At 47.4% G+C, this 21,780-nt stretch overlaps 7 protein-coding genes across 7 annotated transcripts; 5 read left to right on the forward strand and 2 right to left on the reverse strand.

Moving 5' to 3' along the window:
• Nucleotides 1-366: 366 nt before the first annotated feature.
• Nucleotides 367-1,787, reverse strand: N7466_006920 (NADH kinase POS5; the record flags this gene model as incomplete). The annotated part of the gene is made up of 3 exons (XM_057166309.1): nt 367-1,429; nt 1,494-1,605; nt 1,664-1,787. The coding sequence occupies 3 exons, from the start codon at nt 1,785-1,787 to the stop codon at nt 367-369; spliced, it is 1,299 nt and encodes a 432-aa protein (XP_057019350.1).
• Nucleotides 1,788-2,400: 613 nt separating this feature from the next.
• N7466_006921 (lysophospholipid acyltransferase family protein) lies at nt 2,401-3,739 on the forward strand (the record flags this gene model as incomplete). Its single annotated transcript, XM_057166310.1, has 2 exons — nt 2,401-3,257; nt 3,352-3,739. 2 exons carry the CDS (start codon nt 2,401-2,403, stop codon nt 3,737-3,739), a joined length of 1,245 nt encoding a protein of 414 aa, XP_057019351.1.
• An 849-nt stretch (nt 3,740-4,588) lies between these two features.
• Nucleotides 4,589-8,275, forward strand: N7466_006922 (putative RNA polymerase II transcription elongation factor (Ctr9); the record flags this gene model as incomplete). Its single annotated transcript, XM_057166311.1, has 2 exons — nt 4,589-5,440; nt 5,504-8,275. The coding sequence occupies 2 exons, from the start codon at nt 4,589-4,591 to the stop codon at nt 8,273-8,275; spliced, it is 3,624 nt and encodes a 1,207-aa protein (XP_057019352.1).
• Nucleotides 8,276-10,669: 2,394 nt separating this feature from the next.
• On the forward strand, nt 10,670-11,362 carry N7466_006923 (uncharacterized protein; the record flags this gene model as incomplete). The annotated part of the gene is made up of 1 exon (XM_057166312.1): nt 10,670-11,362. The coding sequence occupies one exon, from the start codon at nt 10,670-10,672 to the stop codon at nt 11,360-11,362; it is 693 nt and encodes a 230-aa protein (XP_057019353.1).
• Nucleotides 11,363-11,728: 366 nt separating this feature from the next.
• Nucleotides 11,729-12,932, forward strand: N7466_006924 (aminoglycoside phosphotransferase family protein; the record flags this gene model as incomplete). The annotated part of the gene is made up of 2 exons (XM_057166313.1): nt 11,729-11,915; nt 11,968-12,932. 2 exons carry the CDS (start codon nt 11,729-11,731, stop codon nt 12,930-12,932), a joined length of 1,152 nt encoding a protein of 383 aa, XP_057019354.1.
• Nucleotides 12,933-14,331: 1,399 nt separating this feature from the next.
• Nucleotides 14,332-14,805, reverse strand: N7466_006925 (uncharacterized protein; the record flags this gene model as incomplete). The annotated part of the gene is made up of 2 exons (XM_057166314.1): nt 14,332-14,737; nt 14,792-14,805. 2 exons carry the CDS (start codon nt 14,803-14,805, stop codon nt 14,332-14,334), a joined length of 420 nt encoding a protein of 139 aa, XP_057019355.1.
• A 3,843-nt stretch (nt 14,806-18,648) lies between these two features.
• On the forward strand, nt 18,649-21,048 carry N7466_006926 (uncharacterized protein; the record flags this gene model as incomplete). Its single annotated transcript, XM_057166315.1, has 2 exons — nt 18,649-19,117; nt 19,262-21,048. The coding sequence occupies 2 exons, from the start codon at nt 18,649-18,651 to the stop codon at nt 21,046-21,048; spliced, it is 2,256 nt and encodes a 751-aa protein (XP_057019356.1).
• Between the last annotated feature and the right edge of the window lie 732 nt (nt 21,049-21,780).

A 21,780-nucleotide genomic window follows, 5' to 3' on the forward strand; every position in this document is an offset into this window, starting at 1 on the left:
CGACAATCAACGTGGTTTGGGATCCACGGTTGTGAATCTGTAGGAATCTGGGCCTTGTTCTTAAGTACTTTCAGTTTGGTAATTAACATAACAAGAAATACATACATAAATTGCAATATAAGATTCAAATGTTCATACATAAGAGGGAATCGAATAAGAACGGGAAATGTTTCTCAAGTATAAGGGTACACATATAGAGTACAGTTCAGGTATAAATCCTTACTAGGTATAAAAAATATGAAAAAAATAAAAATAAAAATAAAAATAGTACTTATAGTACTTATAGTATGTACCAGTAGTATACAAGAACAATATAAAAATACAAAATCACCATACTAATATGTAGGTGTTTCAAGGTTATCTGCATCATTCCCCAAATGGGTGGTTAAACTTGAGGAGTCCATTCAAGCCACCAACCCACCCTTCGTGCGCTTCATCCCCCATACTTCTCCGCATGACACTGGGGACGCCGCCCTGCCATTCATTGATCCCATGTCGCATCTCCTCATTCCACACTCGAACCTCCATGCCAGTCGCCATTCCTTCTCCAAGGTTAACCCCGTCCAAACTAACCTCCAGTTCTCGACCACGGTTCTTTTCGCTGAGCCGCATGGTGATCGGCGTGCTTAGTGGTAACACGAGGGGTCGGAAACTGAGGCTGCGCGCGCAAATAGGCGTCAGCAGAATTGAAGGGACCAACGGATGGACGATACTGCCACCGCTACTGAGGCTGTATGCGGTACTACCCGTCGGAGTCGAAATAATAATTCCGTCAACCACAGCCTCGGTCAGAAAACGTCCTCCCACAGAGATATCCACCACGGCAAGATGTGGTTCCTTACCACGGTGGATAAGTAGTTCGTTCATGACGTATACTCCTTCCCCTTGGTCGCTTTTGCCGCGAATGGGCGTTGTCTCTTGACCATCGCTCGTAAATAGCCCAACCTTAAGACGGTTGCGCATTAAGATGGGGGCTCCACGGGTACATCCCATCGATTTGCCCCGGACTGAGGACCAGCCTGTTGGCCCCATAGATTCTAGTGCAGCCTCTTGCTCTTTGTTTTCTACCATGGGTTGTATTCTCTCTTCCAGAACATGCGTACGATCACCAGCGCCAGCCCCAGACATGTAAACTTCTCGAAAAGCCCGTTTGAACTCGGAGAATTTCCATTCACTGAGGAATCCTAGTGTCCCCATGCTGAACGATAGGACCGGAGGGACATTGGAGCAGGTAGCAAAGAGCGAGGACGCATGGAGAATGGTGCCATCTCCACCCAGTGTTACTGTAAGATCCACCTTGTTATGAAACGCAGTTGGATCATCTTCCAATGATGCGGAGTAGACGGGAAACGATAGGGACGAATGGACCTCGGCGGCGGTCTTCGATTCTAGAACAACGGCGGTGGACGGATACGTGGAGGTGATATGACTGGAGGACATGAGTTGTTAGAGAACTGCGCTATATTACTGGCGTCATGTATAGGCTAGCATACTTGGCAAATTCAATGAGAGATTCAGTCACAGTTGGGGCGCAATCCTTGCGCACTAGCAAGATGTTTCGTGGAGGCGCTGGCCACTGGAGAGAAAGCAGTTCGCCTTGGGATTCTAAAAGGGAGTTAACTTCTTGTTGCCCTCCTCAAGACACGATCATGTTCAGCCACACCTTGGTATTTAGGGATCAGACGTTGCGATAAGGCGCTAATATCGCGGATCTCGTGACGCGGCGCAGATGATGAGAAAGAACGCCGCAGGAGCAGGCCTGGGATTTTGAAACGGGCACACTGCATGGTTAGATGACGGCCAGTCATGCAGTAATATGCTTAGAGACTATCATATCCGGACAACGGTCCAGGATACTTAAAAACAAAAACAAAAGAAAAAAACAAAAGTATTTCAGAGGTCGGAGTTGTGACACCAAAAGTTGAAGCTCTGAGAACGCCCCGGCAGAGAAAAGCGGAGAGCAATAATTAGGCCCCACCGCTCTCGGGCTTCTGACGTTATGCTTGTTGCTTGTTTGTACACGGGACCACATATAATTCTACTCGTTTCTCTCTTTCATTCTTATTTTCTTTATTCTTTTTTTTTTAGTATTCAACTCATACAGAGCAAGTTGTACCCCCTTGAATATTCATTTCTGTACAGAGGATATACCTCTGTATATTTGGTGGTTGCAGTGGAGAGAAAGAGCACACAACAGCCCGAGCCCGAGCCCGTGCCCTGATTGTCGATCACCCCGATCCCGCCAGCTCCGGCTGACTACTAAAGCAAATAACTTCCCTCCGCCCCCACCAGTGAACGCATTGCGCAACAACTTACCTGAGGTGTCCTAAGCTTCCGACCGTCTCTCACTTGAGAATACCTCCATCTGCTAGCCCATCCAGGGCCTTTTACTTTTGCGCCATGAATTCAACCGAGGTTCGCCAGCGCAAACCCCCCACCAAAGAAGCAACCGAGCTTCAAAAACAGTCCACCAAACCCCCCACAGAGCCTCGTTTGAAACATGGCATTGTGATGCAACTACTCCGATCCTTAGCTTTGGCAACATGGTTCAACAGCTGCATCATAGTCATCTTCATAACCCAGCTTGCTGGCTGTCCGCTATACCTGATCAACAAAAGCTGGTACTACTCGTATATGGCATATACAAAACAAAACTTTGGACTGGTCATTACCGCACTCACAGAATGGGGCACCCCCACGTTGTTCCGAATTAGTGGAGATGCCAGTGTGCGAGGTCAGCTTCATTTATCTGAAGATGGCATGTTGAAGGCCGACTTCCCGGATCGCTTAGTGATGATCGCGAACCACCAAATTTATACAGACTGGGTATACTTGTGGTGGTTTGCCTACACCAATGTGATGCATGGCCGTATCTTTATTATCCTCAAAGACTCCCTCAAGTGGATCCCTGTTGTGGGTCAGGGAATGATGTTTTATGGTTTCATTTTTCTGGCGCGAAAGTGGCTGTCAGACAAGGCCAGAATCCAGTATCGCCTCCAAAAGTTAAAGACGAAATACACGGGGACCAATACAAATGGGACCCAGTATGATCCCATGTGGTTGCTGATATTTCCCGAGGGTACCAATCTGTCCATCAACACCAAGCGGCGGAGTGATGCATTTGGAGAGAAGCAAGGTCTACCCTCATTCAATCACCAAATCCTTCCACGATCGACGGGCCTGTTTTTCTGTCTTCAACAGCTACGAGGGACCGTAGACTGGGTTTATGACAGCACTATCGCCTACGAGGGTCCACCGTATGTGTTTTTTCTGTCTTGTTTCTTTGAAAACGCCCCTTCCCTCTTCTCGTGGGATTTTTTTTTGGGAAATATATTGACTTGTGTTCTTCAGAAATGGTGTCTATCCTGACAAGTACTTTACTCTCCGGTCTACATTCCTACAGGGACGCCCCCCGACCTCGGTAAACATGCATTGGCGGAGGTTCTCTGTCTCAGAAATTCCATTGGATGATCAGTCTGAGTTTGAAGAATGGTTGCGAGCTCGGTGGGCTGAAAAAGATCAACTGTTGGATCAATATTGGGAAACGGGTCGATTCCCCTCTGAGCTGGCTGGCTCGATCGACGCTAAAAACGCCACTCCTGGACAGAAAGTAGCTCTCGATGCTGGTTATGTGGAGTCTCATGTTAGACTGCATCACTGGATTGAGCTTGGTCAACTATTTGTCGTCTTGGGTGGCTTGGTGTTTTTGTACAAGTTTGTGGGTAATTGGTTGCACTGATTGGATTACTTTGGAGATGACCTTTTACTGGATTATTCGCATTGGGCCAAGGCACGACTGAAGACTATCAATACCTGGATCGTATATATCCATAAATATATTTTAAATTATCTTGCAAAGTTCCAATCATCTTGGCAGAAATCCCGAAAGTGTGGAGTATTTAATTGAGATACTTGAAAAGTAAAATGGCAGAGGGATTGGACAATGGCTTCTCGTAACTTCTAAGTTTCCATCCCTCCATTCAATGTTTTCACCGTCTTTATTTCTGCCGCACCAAGACCTAGTATTCTGCCGTTACAAAATCCAATTATTCCATTATATCTATCATGGCGAGCAGGCAGTATATTATACTGAGTTTGGTTGAAATATAAGTCTTGAAATGGTATTCTATTAATAATATGATGAATGTTTTTATTTGTACGCGCTAGAACATTTCTATATAAAGTACGCGATAGCTACTCGTGTACAGTAGCTACTAGAGTAGGCGGTAGCTACCAGTGTATATAGGCGGTGATAAAATGGCGGTGAAAACCGAGAGATGGAAAGTTATGAGAAGCCACTGTGATGTGTGGCGGTGTGGTGTGTGGCGGTGCAATACTCCAGCCACGCTCCAATTCTCAATGGAGGCGCCGCGGTCTGAGAGGTCACTTCGACGTTCACTGGCGCGTTTATGCAAACGGTTCCAAGGTTCTTCCAGTGAATTGCGCATCCTCCTAACGTCACTTGCTGATGGGAAATCTTGCTTGATCATGAGCTAAAGTTTTTGCTCATTTCCTTTTCATTCCAGCCGCATCTTCAACGCATCACCTCTTTTACTCTCGAGCCAGTGCGCATTCGCACGACCTAGCCATGGCACCTCTCGAAAATGGCCATGCGAACGGTTCCACTGAGACAATTTCGCCCCCGAGCTCTTTGAACAACCTGCGCTTTGCCGACATCCCCGATGCCATTGATATCCCCGCCTCCAGCTTTGACAGCGAAGTCGAAGTCAGCCTCCTTGATCTTCCTGAAGACCCTACCGAATTATGCACCCTCCTAGAAAACGAACGAGCAGCGAAAAACTTCTGGGTCATCATCGCGCTTGCTTATGCGAAGCGAAAGCAACTCGACCATGCCCTCGACATCCTCAACAAGGGCCTGGCATCCGTGGCCCACGGAGCAACCAAAGAAAAGCTCGGGCTCCTGGGCTGGGTTTGTTGGCTTCTGATGCTCAAGAGCCGACAAGCGCCTCGCGTGGCCCCGGAAGGAGAGCTTTACTCCCAAGCCAAGACCAAGGATCACTACCTACAGCTGGCAACTTCAACCCTGAACGAGGCATCACGTTTGAACCCGGCCTATCCACCTTTGTTCCTCGCTCGCGGTGTCCTATGTCTCCTCCGTGCCTCCCTATACCCGCCCCGTGCTGTTCGTCCCGGTGCAATTGATACATCTGAAAGGGTGGAAGCTTTACGTCAGGCATTGAAATGCTTCGACGAGTCATCCAAGGCCTTCGGTGGCCGCAACATCATGGCGATTTTGGGACGCGCTCGAGCACACTACATGCTAGGAAGATATGCTGAAGCCTTAGAGGGGTACCAGAAAGTTCTCCAGAAGGTGCCAAACCTCACAGACCCAGATCCTCGCATCGGTTTGGGATGTTGTTTATGGCAGTTAGGATTCAAGGACCAAGCCAAGGTGGCCTGGGAAAGAGCACTTGTTCAGGTAATGTTCTTTTTATCTTGGGATTCCTGTCTAGACCTATCGGCTAATCTGATTTTATTATAGAACCCCGAATCCAAGGTCGCAAATATCCTGCTTGCTGTGTATCACCTCTACGACAGCTCCCGCCGATCGACTACTGATCCCAAATTCGGTTCCTTGTACAAGATCGCCATGACACAATACACTCAAAAAGCCTTCAAGCTTGATAAGGAATATCCTATGACCTGTGCTTTGTTCGGCGGCTATTTCCTCCTGCGCAAACAATACCCGACGGTGGAAACTCTTGCCCGCAAGGCCATCGAGCAGACGGATGTCATGCCAATTGCCAGCGATGGCTGGTATCTTCTCGGACGCAAAGCTCACTATGAGAACGATAACACACGAGCCACCGAGTACTATAACCGCTCAGACCAAGCCCGAGGTGGTGGTGAAAAGGGTTATTTGCCAGCCAAGTTTGGTGCGGTGCAGATGCAAGTCACAAACAAGGACTTTGATGGTGCCAAATTCCGCTTGGAGAAAATCGTTCAGCAATCTAAGAACGCAGAGGCCATGACACTCCTGGCAGCGATACACGCAGAAGAGGTGTTTGCTGCTCAGAAGGCAGGTAGCAAGGATGACAAATCGACTGAGGTCAAGCGGGCAATCACCCTTTTGGAGGCTGTGCGATCGATGTGGAAGGATGAAAAGCTCAACTTGACACCTGACGAATCGGTTTTGGTCTACCTTTCTCGACTGTACGAGGGCAATGCCCCCGACAAGAGTATGCAATGCCTCATTCAGTTGGAGCAACTCCAGCTTTCCAGCATTCCTCAGAGTGCTCGTCCGGAAGGAATCGAAGACGAAGAAGAAATGAAGAATCTTCTACGCAACAGTCTTCCTCCACAACTACTCAACAACATGGGTGCCTTTTTGTATCAGAACGAGAAGATTGCATTGGCCCGTGGCATGTTCCAGTCAGCACTCAATGCCTGCGTCCAATCACAAGAGAGGGAGGACAAGTCTGATAACGATGCCCTTGTTACTACTATCAGTTATAACCTGGGTCGGACTTACGAGGCGGCCGACATGTGGGACGAAGCTAAAAAGGTCTACGAGGGTCTTTTGGAGCGACACAGCGATTACACAGAAGCTAGTGCTCGACTGACTTACATCAGTTTGCGCCAGAGTCCCACCGATGAAGGTCCCAAGAAGATGGCCAAGTTGTACGAGGTCGAATCTTCGAACCTGGAGGTTCGCGCGCTCTTTGGCTGGTATCTAAGCAAGTCTAAGAAGCGAGTTGCCAATCTTGCCGAGGATCACGAGCAGCGCCATTACAAGCACACTCTGCAGTACCACGACAAGCATGACCGATACGCTTTGACTGGTATGGGCAATGTGCATCTCCTCTCGGCCCGTGACATGCGCCGAGACACTGAGCAGGAGAAGGAGAAACGCCGGAAGGTTTACCAGCGAGCCGTGGAATTCTTCGATAAGGCCTTGCAGCTGGATCCTAAGAACGCTTACGCCGCGCAAGGTATCGCCATCGCTCTCGTCGACGACAAGAAGGACCACAGCACTGCCGTGCAGATTCTCTCGAAGATTCGAGAAACCTTGAAGGACCCCAGCGTTTATCTCAACCTGGGACATGTCTACGCTGAGCTACGACAGTACTCACGATCGATTGAGCATTATGAAACGGCTCTATCTAAGGATCGCTCTCGTGACGTACAGATTCTCGCATGCCTTGGCCGTGTATGGTGGTTAAAGGGCAAGCAGGAGATGAACCTTGTGGCTATGAAGACCGCCCTTGAGTACGCGCAACGAGCACAGAGTGTTTCCCCTGATCAGCTCCACTTGCAGTTCAATGTGGCCTTTGTGCAAAATCAGATTGCCTCGTTGGCTTACAGTCTTCAGTCCACCCAAAAGACTTTGCAAGACGTTCAAGATGCAGCTGACGGTCTCAAGGAGGCTATTGAGACATTTGAGCGCATCTCAAAGGAGAAGAACCCGCCTTATCCCAGCGCCGCTCTGGAGCAACGTGCAAACATGGGTCGCACTATCAGCAAGCAGCTTGACCGTGCCATGCAAAGCCAAAAGGAATACGAAGAGAAGAATGCTGCCAAACTTCAGCAGGCTCGTGAGGCCCGTGAGGCCGCAGCTAAGGAACGCGAGGAGCAGGTCCGAAAGGCCCAGGAGATTGAGGCTGAACGCAAGCGCAAGATCGCCGAAGAACGCCAGGGAATGGCCGAACAGGCCGAACGACAGGCCATTCAGCGTGCCGAAGCAGACCGTGCTCGTGAAGAAGCCGAGCTCACCGACGATTCGGCGACCGGCGAGAGAGTCAAGCGCAATAAGAAGAAGTCTGCCGCCACGAAACGCAAGAAGAAGGGTGGTGACGACTTCATCGCTGCCGATGATGAGAATGATCAGGATCGCAGCGGCGCTGAGCCCGAGAGCGAAGGTGAAAACGCTGCCCCTAAGAAACGTCGCCGTTTGGAGCGTCGTTCGGGTGCCAAGGCCCAGACCAGTAAGAGCCAAAGCAAGTTCAAGAGCAATGAACGGGTGGAGGACTCGGACGAGGAGGATGATGGAGAGGCACCGGGTACCCCTGGTGACGAAGAGAAGGAAGATCTCTTCGGTGATGGAGATGATGAGCCAATGCAGGATGAGGAAGTTGCAGCACCCCGTCGCCGTGATCGAGCCTCTCGCCGCATTGCCGATGATGACGATGAGGATGAGGAAGAGAATGAAGAAGCGCCAGTGACAGTGCCGGAGCCGATCGAAGACGACGAGAACGAGGAGTTGTTCGGCAATGTGTCCTCCAAGGCCGCCGAAGATGAAGAGATGGAGGACTGAGCTACTCCCATCTCTTTTTCTCTCCAGATGTCTTTTTGAAGTTCTCTACTTTTTTTTTATTCCCGGTTCTAGCATTCTTATCTTTCCTGTCGCAGAAACTGTTTGCGGAGTTTTTGGGGGAGATGGTCACAGAAGAAGAAGAAAAAAGGAAGTCAAATACTCTGCCCTAAACAGTTTGCGAGAGAAGATGGTTTTTCGATGTAAATTAGCCTTATTTAGTTGTGTTTATCCTTCAATACCTTGATTGTACTTGATTCATTAGATGTTAAGTCTTGAGTAGTTCGCTACTAGTATGTGTCTCTGCCCGTGGCAACCTTTCAATGTTGGAAATTGCAATCCAATGTCCCTCCGTATACGCTGTGGACATTTGAACATCCAATGTTTGAATGGATCCCCGTTATCGGCTGTTAACACAGCAAACTAGAGCCAACCAACATGCCCACCAATTCAATTCAAACCCATGTAACATTGGAGAGCCCCATTCTACCAGTATGTACTAGTATTCTCCGAATACGAATTCGAATACAACCTCCACAAACTTACGCAATGTCCTCGCTTCAGATATTGTTTCCACACGGAATTCCCCACCAATCAATCAAAATTCCCCTTCAAAAACACAGGTTCTCCGATTTATCTCCGATCTATATACACAATCACACATAAATCACACCCCGCAAAGCAGTTCCAAAGCTTAGCAATAATTTATACTTTCGCTCACACTATCCCGGGGACCTAGCTACATGGATGTATATTGTTTTTTTTTCTAATTAATCAAATCGCAAAGAACGGTAGTACGGAACCGAGGCAGATACAGCGACGTGATTGGAGTGGTGTGGAGGTGGCACAAGAAAGAAATTAGGCCCGGGATCCTCCATTCGGCCGATCCTGGCTGACGGGGACTGAAGCGGGGATTATATTAATTTCCGATTCCCTGGGCGGTTTTTGATTTGCCTGTGCTGGTGGTTTGGCCGGTTAGGGTTAGGCGCGCTATTGGGTGTTGATGGGGTATGCATAGTATATTAACATTGAAATTGGAATTGGAATTGGAATTGAAATTGAAAATGAGGAGCTGAGTATTGAGGAGATGAAGATGAGTGCCGAAGCCTAGGTTACGGGTGTTTGCATATGGATCCAGGATGACACGAGAATATGCAGGTACGGAAGGGAGTAAGTATACTCCTAGGTTGTGTAGGTGAAGTCGTCTGTTACCACGTACTTACACATACCAAAGTCGTATCGTAACGGAAGGTTTCAATGTACAGTTTCCGATTCCCGAGGCACGGCTGCAGCGTGCATGCATTGCGCAGGGGCAGTCCCGATCGTGCATGTTTCGTACTGTTGGTTTGAGATCGGTATTTCATTCGTCAGCTGCTAGGTACTTCCGGGTTATGTGTGTCTTGGAAATGTTGGGGGCCTTTTTTAAAATCTTTCTTTTTCTTTTCTCTTCTTCCTTCTCGTACTTTTGTTACATTGCCCTTGTTACTCTCAAGTGTTCTAGACCATGTGCTCTGTAACTGTATACCGCAGATGTGCATGTGGGAGCTATACGCAGATGAAATGCTTATTGGTTACATCGGCTAAGACTTTGGGCGTAGTCAGCTAATTTTAATGCTTAGTATGTAGTTAACTAACTATTTTATTTTGAAGTTCTTTTTTATTAGAGATATTAATTATGCTTTTGTTGCAAACCAACGTGATTCATTCTCGTATGTTTGCGAATTGAGGTCTCATAGTTGTAGTAGCTGCGTCGTATGAATTCTACATGTGTGTCCGAGAGCGATATTGTAGCTAATCAGGTGGAGAAGGGTAAGACATGCATAGTAGAGGTAAAGCCAAGTAAGGTGAGAGCGAAAGAATGTGAGATAGGTAAAACATTAGGTGCTGAACCATGAATACTACCTAGCTACCTAGTAACTAGGTAGCTGTTTACAGCTTCCACAGGGGCAAAGAACGTATCATGTATGCTCTTACTACTAGGTACCTACAATATGACTTTGGGAGTCGCTGAGCTACCGGTTCGGGTAGAGATTGGCTCCCGGAGCACAGCTTGAGCTAGTTCGGGTGCCGCCCTTAGCACGCCCTAAGCAACCTGGAGCTCTCCCCGGGACCTGGGTATGCCCTGCTCAACCCTGCTCAACCCTGAATACTTTGAATGAATGAAACAATCCTCCACTTTGACGGACACCTTTCCATTAGTAATCAAGTCCCGTGACCATTCACCCAGTTGATTCCATCCCTTCCTATGGCTTCTTTAATCTCCTTCATTGCGTCCTGAGCCCTACACAGTTACACCTCCTGAGTACCATGTCTTTACACGTAAAATTACCGGTAAGGCTCTGTTCATATATCAGAATTAGTTGATAATGCAGAGCTTACACATTATAGACCCTCATCATGGGCGACAAACGTCTCACCGTGAAAAGAGATGAGCTGTTGAATCAAATTCGTCCGACCGTACATCGCATAGAACTCGAGGAGCCTCGTCAGGGGTTTCCAGAAATAGTCATCGTCAAACAAGAGAAACCCGAATGGGGAGATGAATTTCTCCAAGAGATAAATGCCTACAATAGGCTGCAACACCTTCAAGGAACCATGATTCCAATTCTATTTGGCCAAGGCTCTTTCAACGAGTCCCCGGCCTTGATACTTTCAGAGGTCGAAGGTATTACTCTGCGTGATCTGGCTAAATTTGATGAATCAACCGTCCCAGAGAAAATCCTTGAGTCTGAGCTTGAGAATGTTTTCAAGGAGCTGTACATGTGCGGAGCTGAGCATTGTGATCTGAATCTGGGCAACTTTTTATTTTGCAATAATGGAAAAGTGGTAGTCATTGACCTGGAGGAAGTCGAGTTCCCTGATAGACGGCAAAGTTGGGAAAGAAGTGTTAATTTGGGGAGTGTGGGTTACCTGATGAGCAGATTTAGAGATGTGAGGTATCCAAATCGACCCCCGTCCCCTCTATACTGGGCTTCCGCGTCGGGCGCCAGCAATGATGTGAGCGGCTCAGAAGAGCTCGATCTCCCTGTCATGAGTCTCGTGAGCCAAGACTTGAAAGAGCCCAATTTTGTTGTACTTGAAAGAAAATAGGACTGTAGTTAATCTGAGCTGGAAAAAGGAAAGAAAGAAAAAAAAGTCCGAGAATTTCGATTCGTTGTAGGCTTGAAAGATTGTTTTCTAAGTATTTGTCCCGGATTACTATTCATTCAAATTATAGTTAACTAAATCGAGGTTTTGTTGTGATTTTGGAATTACTAGTACTCAGAAGGTAGGGCTGGTACCTAGAAACAGATCATCAACTTGTAATAGCAATTACGCTGGACGGATGATGTTGGACATGCTTCCTCATCAATCACTCACTCTTCCACATTGTTTTCCCACACGAACATCCACCTGTGCATTCAATCCTCAACCTCGAGAGACTTCAACTTTCCTTCTTGCAAGATCGCGGGGGAAATGGGTTTCGACTTGGAGGGCTCTCCGCCCAACAACAAATCGAAAGCCGCGAAGTTCAATGCCCATGTCTTAAAAAAGCTACAGGCAGCTCTCGTTCAAGATCCAGAGATCAACTTGGCCGAGCAATTTCCCGCCGCATATGTGAACCGACTCCTGGAAATGCGAAAAACATCCGAGCCCCCTCCCAGTACGTACCATGAAACCACTATGATACCCTAACTAATATATTTGTGTACTAGAGCGAGCAAAGTTCAATCCTGATGCCGATGGAGACATCCGACGATCCCTTTGTCCATCAGACCCAACCAAAATCATCTTCCCTCTTTCGGAATCAGTTAAAAACTTACTCCAATCGGTGTCCCAGACTGCGGAACATCTCTCTGACGAACTCTCCCAAAGGATCATTGAAGTCCTACACAGCAGCGAAGTTCTTTGGAAACCTCCTTTCGCCCGCCACAAAGGCGTCTTCAAATGCTCCGCAGACATAGCTGTGAAAGCAATTCGGAACATGGAGCACTACACTGAATACACCACTTTACAATATCTCGCCCATCACAAGCCAAATATCCCAGCACCAAGACCGCTTGGCTTAGTGCGCATGGGGAAAATTTCTTTACTCTTCATGACTTACATGCGATCTACGCCGCTCGGCGAAGTCTGGCAAACACTTGAACCCTGTCAAAAAGCCTCCCTTAGGAACCAACTCAACGCCATACTTGCTGATTTGAGAACCCTGCCCTTTACCGAAGGGGCCCCGTTGGGTGGAGTCGCCGGTGAAGGATGCAAAGATCTTAGAAGGCATGTTCGTGTGAGCAATACACCCATAACCAGCCTGGAGGAATTTGAAATATTCTTGTTCTCGAGCCCGCATGCGGGCGGCAGCGTGTTTGTCGAGTTTCTTCGTCAATTATCTCCGTCGTACACGCGGACTTCGGGCCCGAGCATTGTTTTTACGCATGGAGACATCAGGCCGGACAATATCATGGTTGAAGTGGCTGATAACGACCAGTACATGATTTCTGGAATCATTGATTGGGAGTATAGTGGGTTCTATCCTGACTATTATGAATCTGTTCGCTGCACAAATTGCCTAGGCCCTTACGAGGAGGATGACTGGTTTTTGTATCTGCCAGAGTGTATCTCGCCAAATATCTACACTCAATGGTGGCTTCTTGATCGAGTCAGAGAAAGCAGAGTCGTGTGAGTAAGAGGCTGGATGAAGATGAGAGTTGGCAGGGAGACGAGTCCCTGGGCCTTTGATATTCAAAAATCTATTGTAGCACGAGCAATACACTTGAGAAGCTTCTTTTCTAATTTTACATTAAGCGGCTATAAGCGGTGAACAAATAGAGCAGCTTTTTGCGGCACCCATGATCTGGATCGGTTGCCCTGGGCATACTGGGTGGGGGTGAGCTACCTACTAAGTGCTCCCTGAATGAGTATACTGGAAAAGTGGGTCAATCAATTGATCGACAAACTATAGTTAACTAACCGGTGATCACGTGGCTTAATGATGACTCAGATCCCGGTGAAAGGGGCGCCAAAAACGGCGTCCCAGCCATTTTCGGCGCCCAATTCACCGTCAACTGGCTGATAACATACATTAGTACAGCTTGAGGTTTGTTTCTCTCCTTTCTCTCTCTTTAGGTCACGCCCAAAGAGAAAGATCTTCTGAACTTCGTCAGATTTAATTGCGAACGCCCAGAGATTGACGTAGCCTATATTTCTTTCATCACTCAAGAGTCAAGAGTTTGCAACGGGGATTTTTCTTAGAAAAAAAAGCATGTAAAATTTAATCAATGGGTCTTTCGAAGAGGAGCTGAGTGCAACGTTGGAAACTCGGGTTGTGGCGGTAACTTTATCCGCGTTAAGGTTCTGGCAGCTACATTCGACGTGGCGTATATGTACGGATGTACACATAAACACACACTGATTATTGAAGCGAAATCAACGTACAAGCTATGTCTATTCTCAACTTCATTATAAAAAATTGGAATTACTGCCCAGGTGGTCAACTGGTACAGAAGTGTTTCTATGTATTCAACCGAAAGGTGTGTGCCTGTTTGTACCTTCAAAGTAACCCCGTTCGGCATCCCGAAATGATATCACCACATTCTTTTCATCCTTCTCTGGTTCTCCTACACCCCAAATAGTCAGGGATCATCATCGGACAAATGTCACCACACTCAGTACCGCGTTAAAAGTTTTTCTTTGATCTATGAAAGTGGAGGGTTAGCTTTGGTCTTCTGTAACCCAGTCAACCCACCCGTCGCAATCTTCTACCCTAAGCCAAAGAGATGCATTTCCTAAAGCGGAAATGACGTCTGGGCTCGACGGACTTTATTCAACGGACTGAAGCACGTCAGTCTAAACTGGTCTTTGATAGGTAAAGGATCTTTTGGTATCTAATACTTAAGTCTGCGCTTAACAATCCCTGAGTCCCTGGGGTTCTTTTCTTTTTTTTTTCCTCCGGTTTTTTGGTACATTGACATCGACTCCATATCCAAATACTCTCCCTCTGGTAGGTCCTATACTCACCATATATAATGTACTAGTAGCTTCAAGCAAAACTAACTTACAGATGGTAGTCTGTACTCTGGCTGTTATCTAAGCCCAGCACAACCAATCCTCCAACCATGCAATACAGCCTTGTTTTTCTTTTCGCCGTGGCTGCCGCTGCAGTCCCAATCTTGACTGGCGGTGACAACGTCAAGCGCGAAGAAGACACTATTATCAGAGACGTCAAAGAGCTTGTGAATGACCTCCGCAAACGTTCTGACGATGTCTCTGTTGGTGGCGACCTCGGTGTCGGCATTCTGAATGGAGTCCTTAAGCGCTCTGATGATATCGTCATTGACGGCGTTGATCTTGGTGATGATTTGGAAATCCTCAAGCGTTCTGACGATGCTGCAGCGACTGAAGATGTCGACATTGGGCTTCTTGATAACCTCAGCGTCGGCAAACGCTCTGACGATACCGAGATTGGTGATGCCCTCGAGTTGGGGCTTCCTATTGTTGATCTCACCAACCCTTGAATGAGGCAGATCGGCCAGTCATCTATACTCGTGAATGGTCATGTGCGATTCGATGTGCTATATTCGGCACAAAGAAACGCTTTGGCTTGTGTTGGGATGAAAATTTCGAATATGAATTAACACTCTGTACGTAATTGATAATTGATACCGATGACCCATATGACCACAACGTTCACATGATCAATACCCCTTTATGTAACTATACCCCGTAGCTAGCCAAAATGACATCGCGATTGTACGGACCTCGGGAGTGTACAGCATAGTTGGTTGTGGCTGTATTACCCCTTAATGCTTAGAGGCACACTAGTTCTCCCCCTTTATGGGTCCACGATCGCCTCTGTATATAGTAGATACTCCATATGTACTATGGACCCAGTTTACCGGGGCAACTATAGACAGAATAGATTTGATTTTCCAACTAGTCCACCGATGGTGCCCAGTGGTCTGGGATCTGGCAGAAATCTTTGTCCTTTTACTCCATAGTTCGATTTGCAAAGATCCACGTGTAAAAAAATCCAGATCAAGTGGAACCGAGCTTGGGGATGTGCTCATGATAGTGAGATCGGAGTACTCCGACGTGTACGGAGTAGATTCACGTGATTTAGTATGTGCATAGCCTGATACAAGGTATGTACCAACGGAATACAGCAATTAAAGGTAGTAGGAACCCTGAAGAATCCTGAATCCTGAATCCTGAATCCTTCAGTAAATGCAGTTGTGCATGTACCTGGTTCCTGCAGACACGGGAGAGAAAAAAAAAGTGGTCCGGGAAGACTGGATAAGAGAGAGGGAGGCTTTCGCGCCAGTCTCGGTTAACCGTTTGGACTCCGTACGCTCTCCCCCAAGCCAAATGCAAGCCCGAGTCCACTGGGGCGTAAATGGATGCCGTCTCAGGAAGATGATGGCAAGGGATGACGAAAGCTGAATAGAAATGGAGCAAAAATGGAGACGGAAATGGCCCCTCTAAAAGCTAATAATGGGTACGGAGTACGAAGAAAAAATAGATGGGTAATTCTAATTCTGGGCTTTAGCTAAGATTGAAGCTATGAATATCTTGAAGCTGGGAAAAGGGGGAGAGGTAGGGGCCATCTACTAAGAATCTTGGAAACAGATTGGCGATCTCATGCCTGCTTAGCCCCCGTGAAAGACGATGGTTTGTTTTTTTTCTCCATTTGTTCCAGGGTTACGCACATTAAGCCGCAGAAGGATTCCGATATTCCGGTACGTGGTAAAGTAAATTACCGATGGATTACCGATAGATTACCGAGTGCTTGGATCAAGTCAGTGTCGCGTTCAATGTTGCTCTTGGCGTTCAAGCTTACGTAGAGGATTCGAACTGGATATATACAGAAATAAGAAAGCAATGGGGCCAAGGAGGTGAGGTTACAGTGTTCTATGTACATGTTTTGCATTGGAATGTCCAGTATTTCGCTATAATTTTTTTTCCATTTTGGCTTTTGGCTTTCGGGAACAAAAGTTGACGGGAAACGCCTTATTCTTATCTACGTTTTGGCCCCAGGGGATTGACGTGTAGATTTTGCATTCTAGATTTTGCATTCTAGATTTTGCATTGTACAGTAGTAGAGGTTCGTCAGCGAAATTAAAAGGACCATGTTCATGATGTTATAATAGAAATTGAATCTATACATCTTAAAATAACATCTCAACACGTAACAATGGAGTAGGTACGGAGTAAATCTAAATCTAAATCTAAATCTCCATGAAATCTGAATCTCTTTGCGTATCCGTGTACTTTTGTTTTTTCTGTTATTTATTTCTCTGGGTACACAACACGCATACGGGCAAAGGTGTCCGGCCTGCGAAAGTGGAGAATGGTAACATGGACCAAACCTGCTAAGGCAGCTAAACCGTGCTAGGTTCCTTAAACCAGCTTAAAAAAGGTGCAGCTCCGAATTAGCGAGCTCCACTCGAAACGAACCGATCGTCTGGAAAGGAGGTCCGCTACGGTCCCGGTTAGTCTCACCTTGGGCCCCCATCGATGGTTCTAGACAAGGGGATCGTCAGGACTCAGGAGAGTTCGCCGTGGGATGTTTGAAAAGGGATTTTATTTTTGTTTTTTGTTTTCTGGATCATGGATGATTATTGGAGTAGAGATTTGACTTTGGGACCTTTTTCCCTTACCCTCCCGCGTCTCTACAATTCTGAGACGCTGGCGTCCTTTGGTTCAATCTTTTGACTTTCGCTTTTATCTTTTACTCTCCCTTGTTTCGCTTTCGCTAACTGGACTCTTGCTTTTTGCCCCCCCACTTTAACTTATATATGTAATTTTTTTTTTGTTAATGACGAAAGGCTTGGAGTTTTTGGAGTATTTCGGGGGCTTTTTGGGGCTTTTTGGGGCTCGAGGTATAGGGCCCCACCGGAGATTTGTGTGTTTTTAGTATTGTATAGATGGTATAGATGGGTATTGAATTACGCGGGATTGAGGTCAGTGAACCATGGAAGGAATGAGGGGAATTCAATCAATTTCCGTGGATTTTCTGGACATTTTGGCTATTCTGGGTAATCTGGGTATTCTGGAAGGAATTGACTTTTGAGGGATCCTTGGAGAGAGAACTGCTAGAACTTTGCTATACCGGTGAACTTCCGTATGTTCATCTTTGCCTTTACTATATCTTGTAGCAAGATAAACACGGCCGCCTCCGATCTGTTTTATCTCTGTTTTATCTCTTGTTTTTTATCTATGTATTATCTGTAATCGATCTGTAAAACAGCCGAGGGCTGCACATGTTACACTGTAACACTGTTACTCCGTATAGGGTATCCAGTCATAACGATCAACATCTCTCTCCACTTGGATCTGTGGCCATCTTAAGCCCTATCTCTGAGAAAATCGCTTGAAAATAAAACCGTTAGACCCGAGGCTTGCGCTAGTGACGCGGGGAAACAAAGGAAATAGACTCTCAGAGTTTCCATAGCAAGGTACATTTAATTTTAATTCGGGCTAGAAGGAAAAGAAACATTCTTGGTTTGGTTTTTGCCTAGATCCGATCTCATGTCTCCTTTTCGGATCATATGCACGTGTGCATTCCACATGCTGTGAGGGAGAAACACAGAAAAAAAGAAATAAGAAATAAGAAAAGAAAAAAAAGGCAAGTCAACCTCGGATTATGCTTATGCTTGTAATCTGTACCTGCACGTTCTCTCGGAAATTCGGTTCAAAAAAAACACGCATGTGTATTAAATGCCGATACTTACTCGACCTGGGTAAGCGGCACCCCCCACATTTACCACTTTACCACGGGCACATACACACGTTCACCTTTATTCCCCTGAGTTCAATTGGTATTTCGGTTTAGTTCATGGGAGGGAAAAAATAGGGGATCTCCATGAAGCAGACTTCAATTATGAGTTTTCAGGGGAATAATCAATAGTTGGATCTTAATTGAAAGAGAAAGAAAACGGTTTTCAAGGTGGATAAAATACATTATCACCTACTCCATTTGTCTACTCTACAGATATACCGAGTACTACATTCAGAGTAAAAATGGAACAAAATCCATATAAAAATAAAAATAAAAATAAGAAAATAAAATAATAAAAAACATCAACGGTTCGAACGTCATCGAATCATGGCGCGACCACCCCTGAAAAAAGCCGGGGGTCCACACCCGTATTGACCACCGGTTGTATCAGTACAATCAGTAGTATGTAAACTCCGCCCCGACCCAATCTCCTGGGAAAAAACCGACTCAACTCTTCTCTAACACTTATTGCGCTTCAGGTCCTACCATGAAACAAAGCCCAATTGTTGGTGCTTTTGCCTGTTCGCATCTAATTTAGGGGAAAAAAACAAAAAGAAAAAGTGCATTCAAATTTATAACCAATTCCCCCCCCCCCTTCCCCAAATCTCAAATGTATTCCCAAATGCCCTATTCGCGGCAGTCTTCCTGGGAGGACGATGGAAACAGTGACCCCCCATCAACCCGCTCCTCCAATGATCCCCCGGAGCCTGCTGTCCATATTCGCTCCAGATCTATCGCCCATCCCAATCCACATAGTCCCAAACGTCGCTCCGTCTTTGGTGGTCGCTCACGAAGTAACACCACTACCTCCACTTCGTCACGCCCATCTCCGGGCTCTTCCCTGACCGAGTCCTCCATGGATGGTTCCATCTCCTCTCAGGATGAGCGTACCACCTCGGCTTTGGGCATGCGTGCCGATAGGCCTGATAGGTCTTCCCGCTCCTTCCTTGCTCGAGGTAGTCGGATTCTCCGCCGCCAAGGCAGCAAGATCAACATCGTCGCCACGCTGGACGAGGAGGATGAAAATGATCGGGAGAAACCTCGCGACAAATCCGATATGTTTGGTCGACGATCTCGCCAAGTTGAACAACGTAAGTCTTGGTCCTTTTCTTTTTCCTTCTTCATTACCAGATATGCCATTGGCTGGATTGGGTTTCGTCCAAGCCTTAGCATCAGTGATCCATCTTCCCTTCAAACTTGCAAATTGACTGACACGTGAATGTTCACACGTGCAGAAGGTCGATTGAAGAGCCTCATCTCTGATCCATTCGACTTTCATCACCTCACCCATACCAGCCCCGCACAATTCCAGTCATTGGATCAAACCCGGGAGAATGATCTATGTACCGAATTCTCCGTCATCCGGGCTTCTCAACGGCCCGAGACTGGTCTCAAAGGAATCCGAGCCACTGATATCCACTTCCGCAACTTCTCAGCCGACGACCTCGCCACATATGGTACGGCTACCACCGTTGATGAACCAACCCCGTACAGTCCCCCAGCCTCGCCACCATCCGAAACATACAGCCCTGGTCATGTTCGACGGGAGTCTCGTGCCTGTGAGAACTTCTCACGTCCCGTCCCCAGAGTTCCGCGATCTTGTCCCACAACCCCACCTCCTCCCGCTACCCCAGAGGTTCCTGCCGAGGTCGCAGAGCCGGCTCCGCGTGCCATTGATGAGATTCTGGGCTTATCCACTTCTATGACCTACCCGGAAAATATCCACACCGCACCTTCATTCCGACGAGATTCGACAGGTAATCACTCAGCTCGGACATCCTCCATGAGTAGTCACTATGACCTGGAAGACGTGCCGGAAGAGGAAGAGGCCACTCGCATGTGGGACAGCCCCGAGACGAGCGTTGGCTACGCTCATTCTCGTTCGACTTCGCATTTGAGCCAGGCGCCCACTGAAGCGTATATTCCATCGACTATCAAGGCACCCAAGGCGCCACTGTCGATCTTTGTGGCCGAGGAGCTTTCCAGAAAGTTCTCCGAGGCCCTGGGCTCGCCGACTCTGCCACAGAACCTGCCTGATAGTCTTCCCGCGAATCGTCAAATGGAGATCACTCCGCCAATCAAGTCCAGTGTCAACCAGTTCTCCTATGAGGACGAATTGTATGACTCATGGGACGCGGATATCGACTATTGCTATGAGCATGCTGCCGAGTCGACCTGCAACTTCGATTGGTCGCGCACTTCTCTAGAGGAGACTCAGCGCCCTCAGATTGGTGTGCCCTTGCCTAACGACACCTGGCTTGTGGCCCCGAAAGTTCGACAGCTCCAACCAAGCCCACTGAGCACCTCCGAGCTTCCCACCCCGGATTTGGATTCCAGCCCAGCCCGGTCTACACCGTTGCACTTGGCCGGCACCCCGTCGACAGCTGAGTACGAGCGTGACTTCATCGTTCGCAACACGGGTGACTACTTCCAACCTGTTAGTTCCTTGGCAAAGCAGATTCCCCAGGATACCTTATACGAGGACTACCTTAACACCGATGCGGAATCGGATCGCCACTTTCCTTTCTCTCAGGGAATGATTTCGGATAACCCCGTCTCGCCCCGGAGCAGCTTCTCTCCCATTAGCAAGTGTAACTCCCAAGAGAGCTTGATGCTCTCTCGCGCGGCTTCTATTGCCCGCAAGCACCGCTCGTCCGTTTCCACAACCAGCGTTCCAGAGCTGATCCACAGCCTGTCTAGCAGTCGTGAGCTGATGCCCACTGACCGTATGAGCGCCGGCGAGACCTTGGCTGCCGGGTCTAGCATCAGCCGTCCTTCTTCTTCTACCCTCCACCGCCAGACCAAGAGTCTGGCTGAAGCTCACCTGCTGCTCCAGGCGAGTAGCAGCCCTTGCATTGGCGCAGAGCTTCCTGCGCCCACTCCCATTCAAAGTCGTTCCAAGTCCTACGACATGGATACCATCAAGGGTTGCGAGCCTCCTCTCCCCGCAATTCCCCCTAAACACCCGAACCGGAAGAAGAGCCGCAACCCCTCTTACTCTCTTTTCCCCACTGCCGCTTAGTGAGGGCTTTTTTCATTACTTGTTTTGTTTTTTTTGGGGGGCAGAGCACACACATGTCTTGCATATCTCGGTTTCTGCTTTGTTTTTTCCCGCTCTCGCTCTACCCCCCAACACCCCCTTGATAGAATTTCTCCACGAGTGATGACCTGTTTCAATTTTTGTACGTTGGGAGGGCTGTATTAGCCGTGTTCAATCTGTTCGGTGGTTTGGTCTGAATGCATTTCTCAGCGATATTGGTTTGGTGTCTGGAGGGAATTGGGTAAAAACCATGGAAAAGAGGACATCGGAAGGGATGGAGGATTTGGAAAACATTCGCTATATCTCTTTTTATCTTCTCATGTGACTATATAGAGCCATTGGCACAAAATCCACGGCACCATTTTTTTTTAACTTGATGGGTTTCTTGAGTGTAGATAGATTTTGTAGACCTCGTAGGTCGAAGATGAGATAGACAGGTGGAGAACCTTGGAGCTACCAAGCCTGGGAACGGAAGCTGTGAGGTGCATAGTCCCCCTAGGTTAAATCACATGATCAAAGTTAAGAATTCCGTTTCAAGATTCCTTTTTGAGAGACATGAATCCTGACGAAGCTATCCGCAGTCTCTAGATATTGTCGCAAAAGTCTAGAATAAGACTCAAATTTGAAAAAATACTAGTCCTCTTTGACCCATCTTAAAGCTGTGGAGTGCATTCTCGGTGGATCATCTGACTTGCTTATCTTATCGCCCCAAAA

Source organism: Penicillium verhagenii, assembly GCF_028828195.1.
Source record: "Penicillium verhagenii strain IBT 33310 chromosome Unknown utg000007l_segment0_segment0, whole genome shotgun sequence".
Taxonomy (NCBI): Eukaryota; Fungi; Ascomycota; class Eurotiomycetes; order Eurotiales; family Aspergillaceae; genus Penicillium; species Penicillium verhagenii.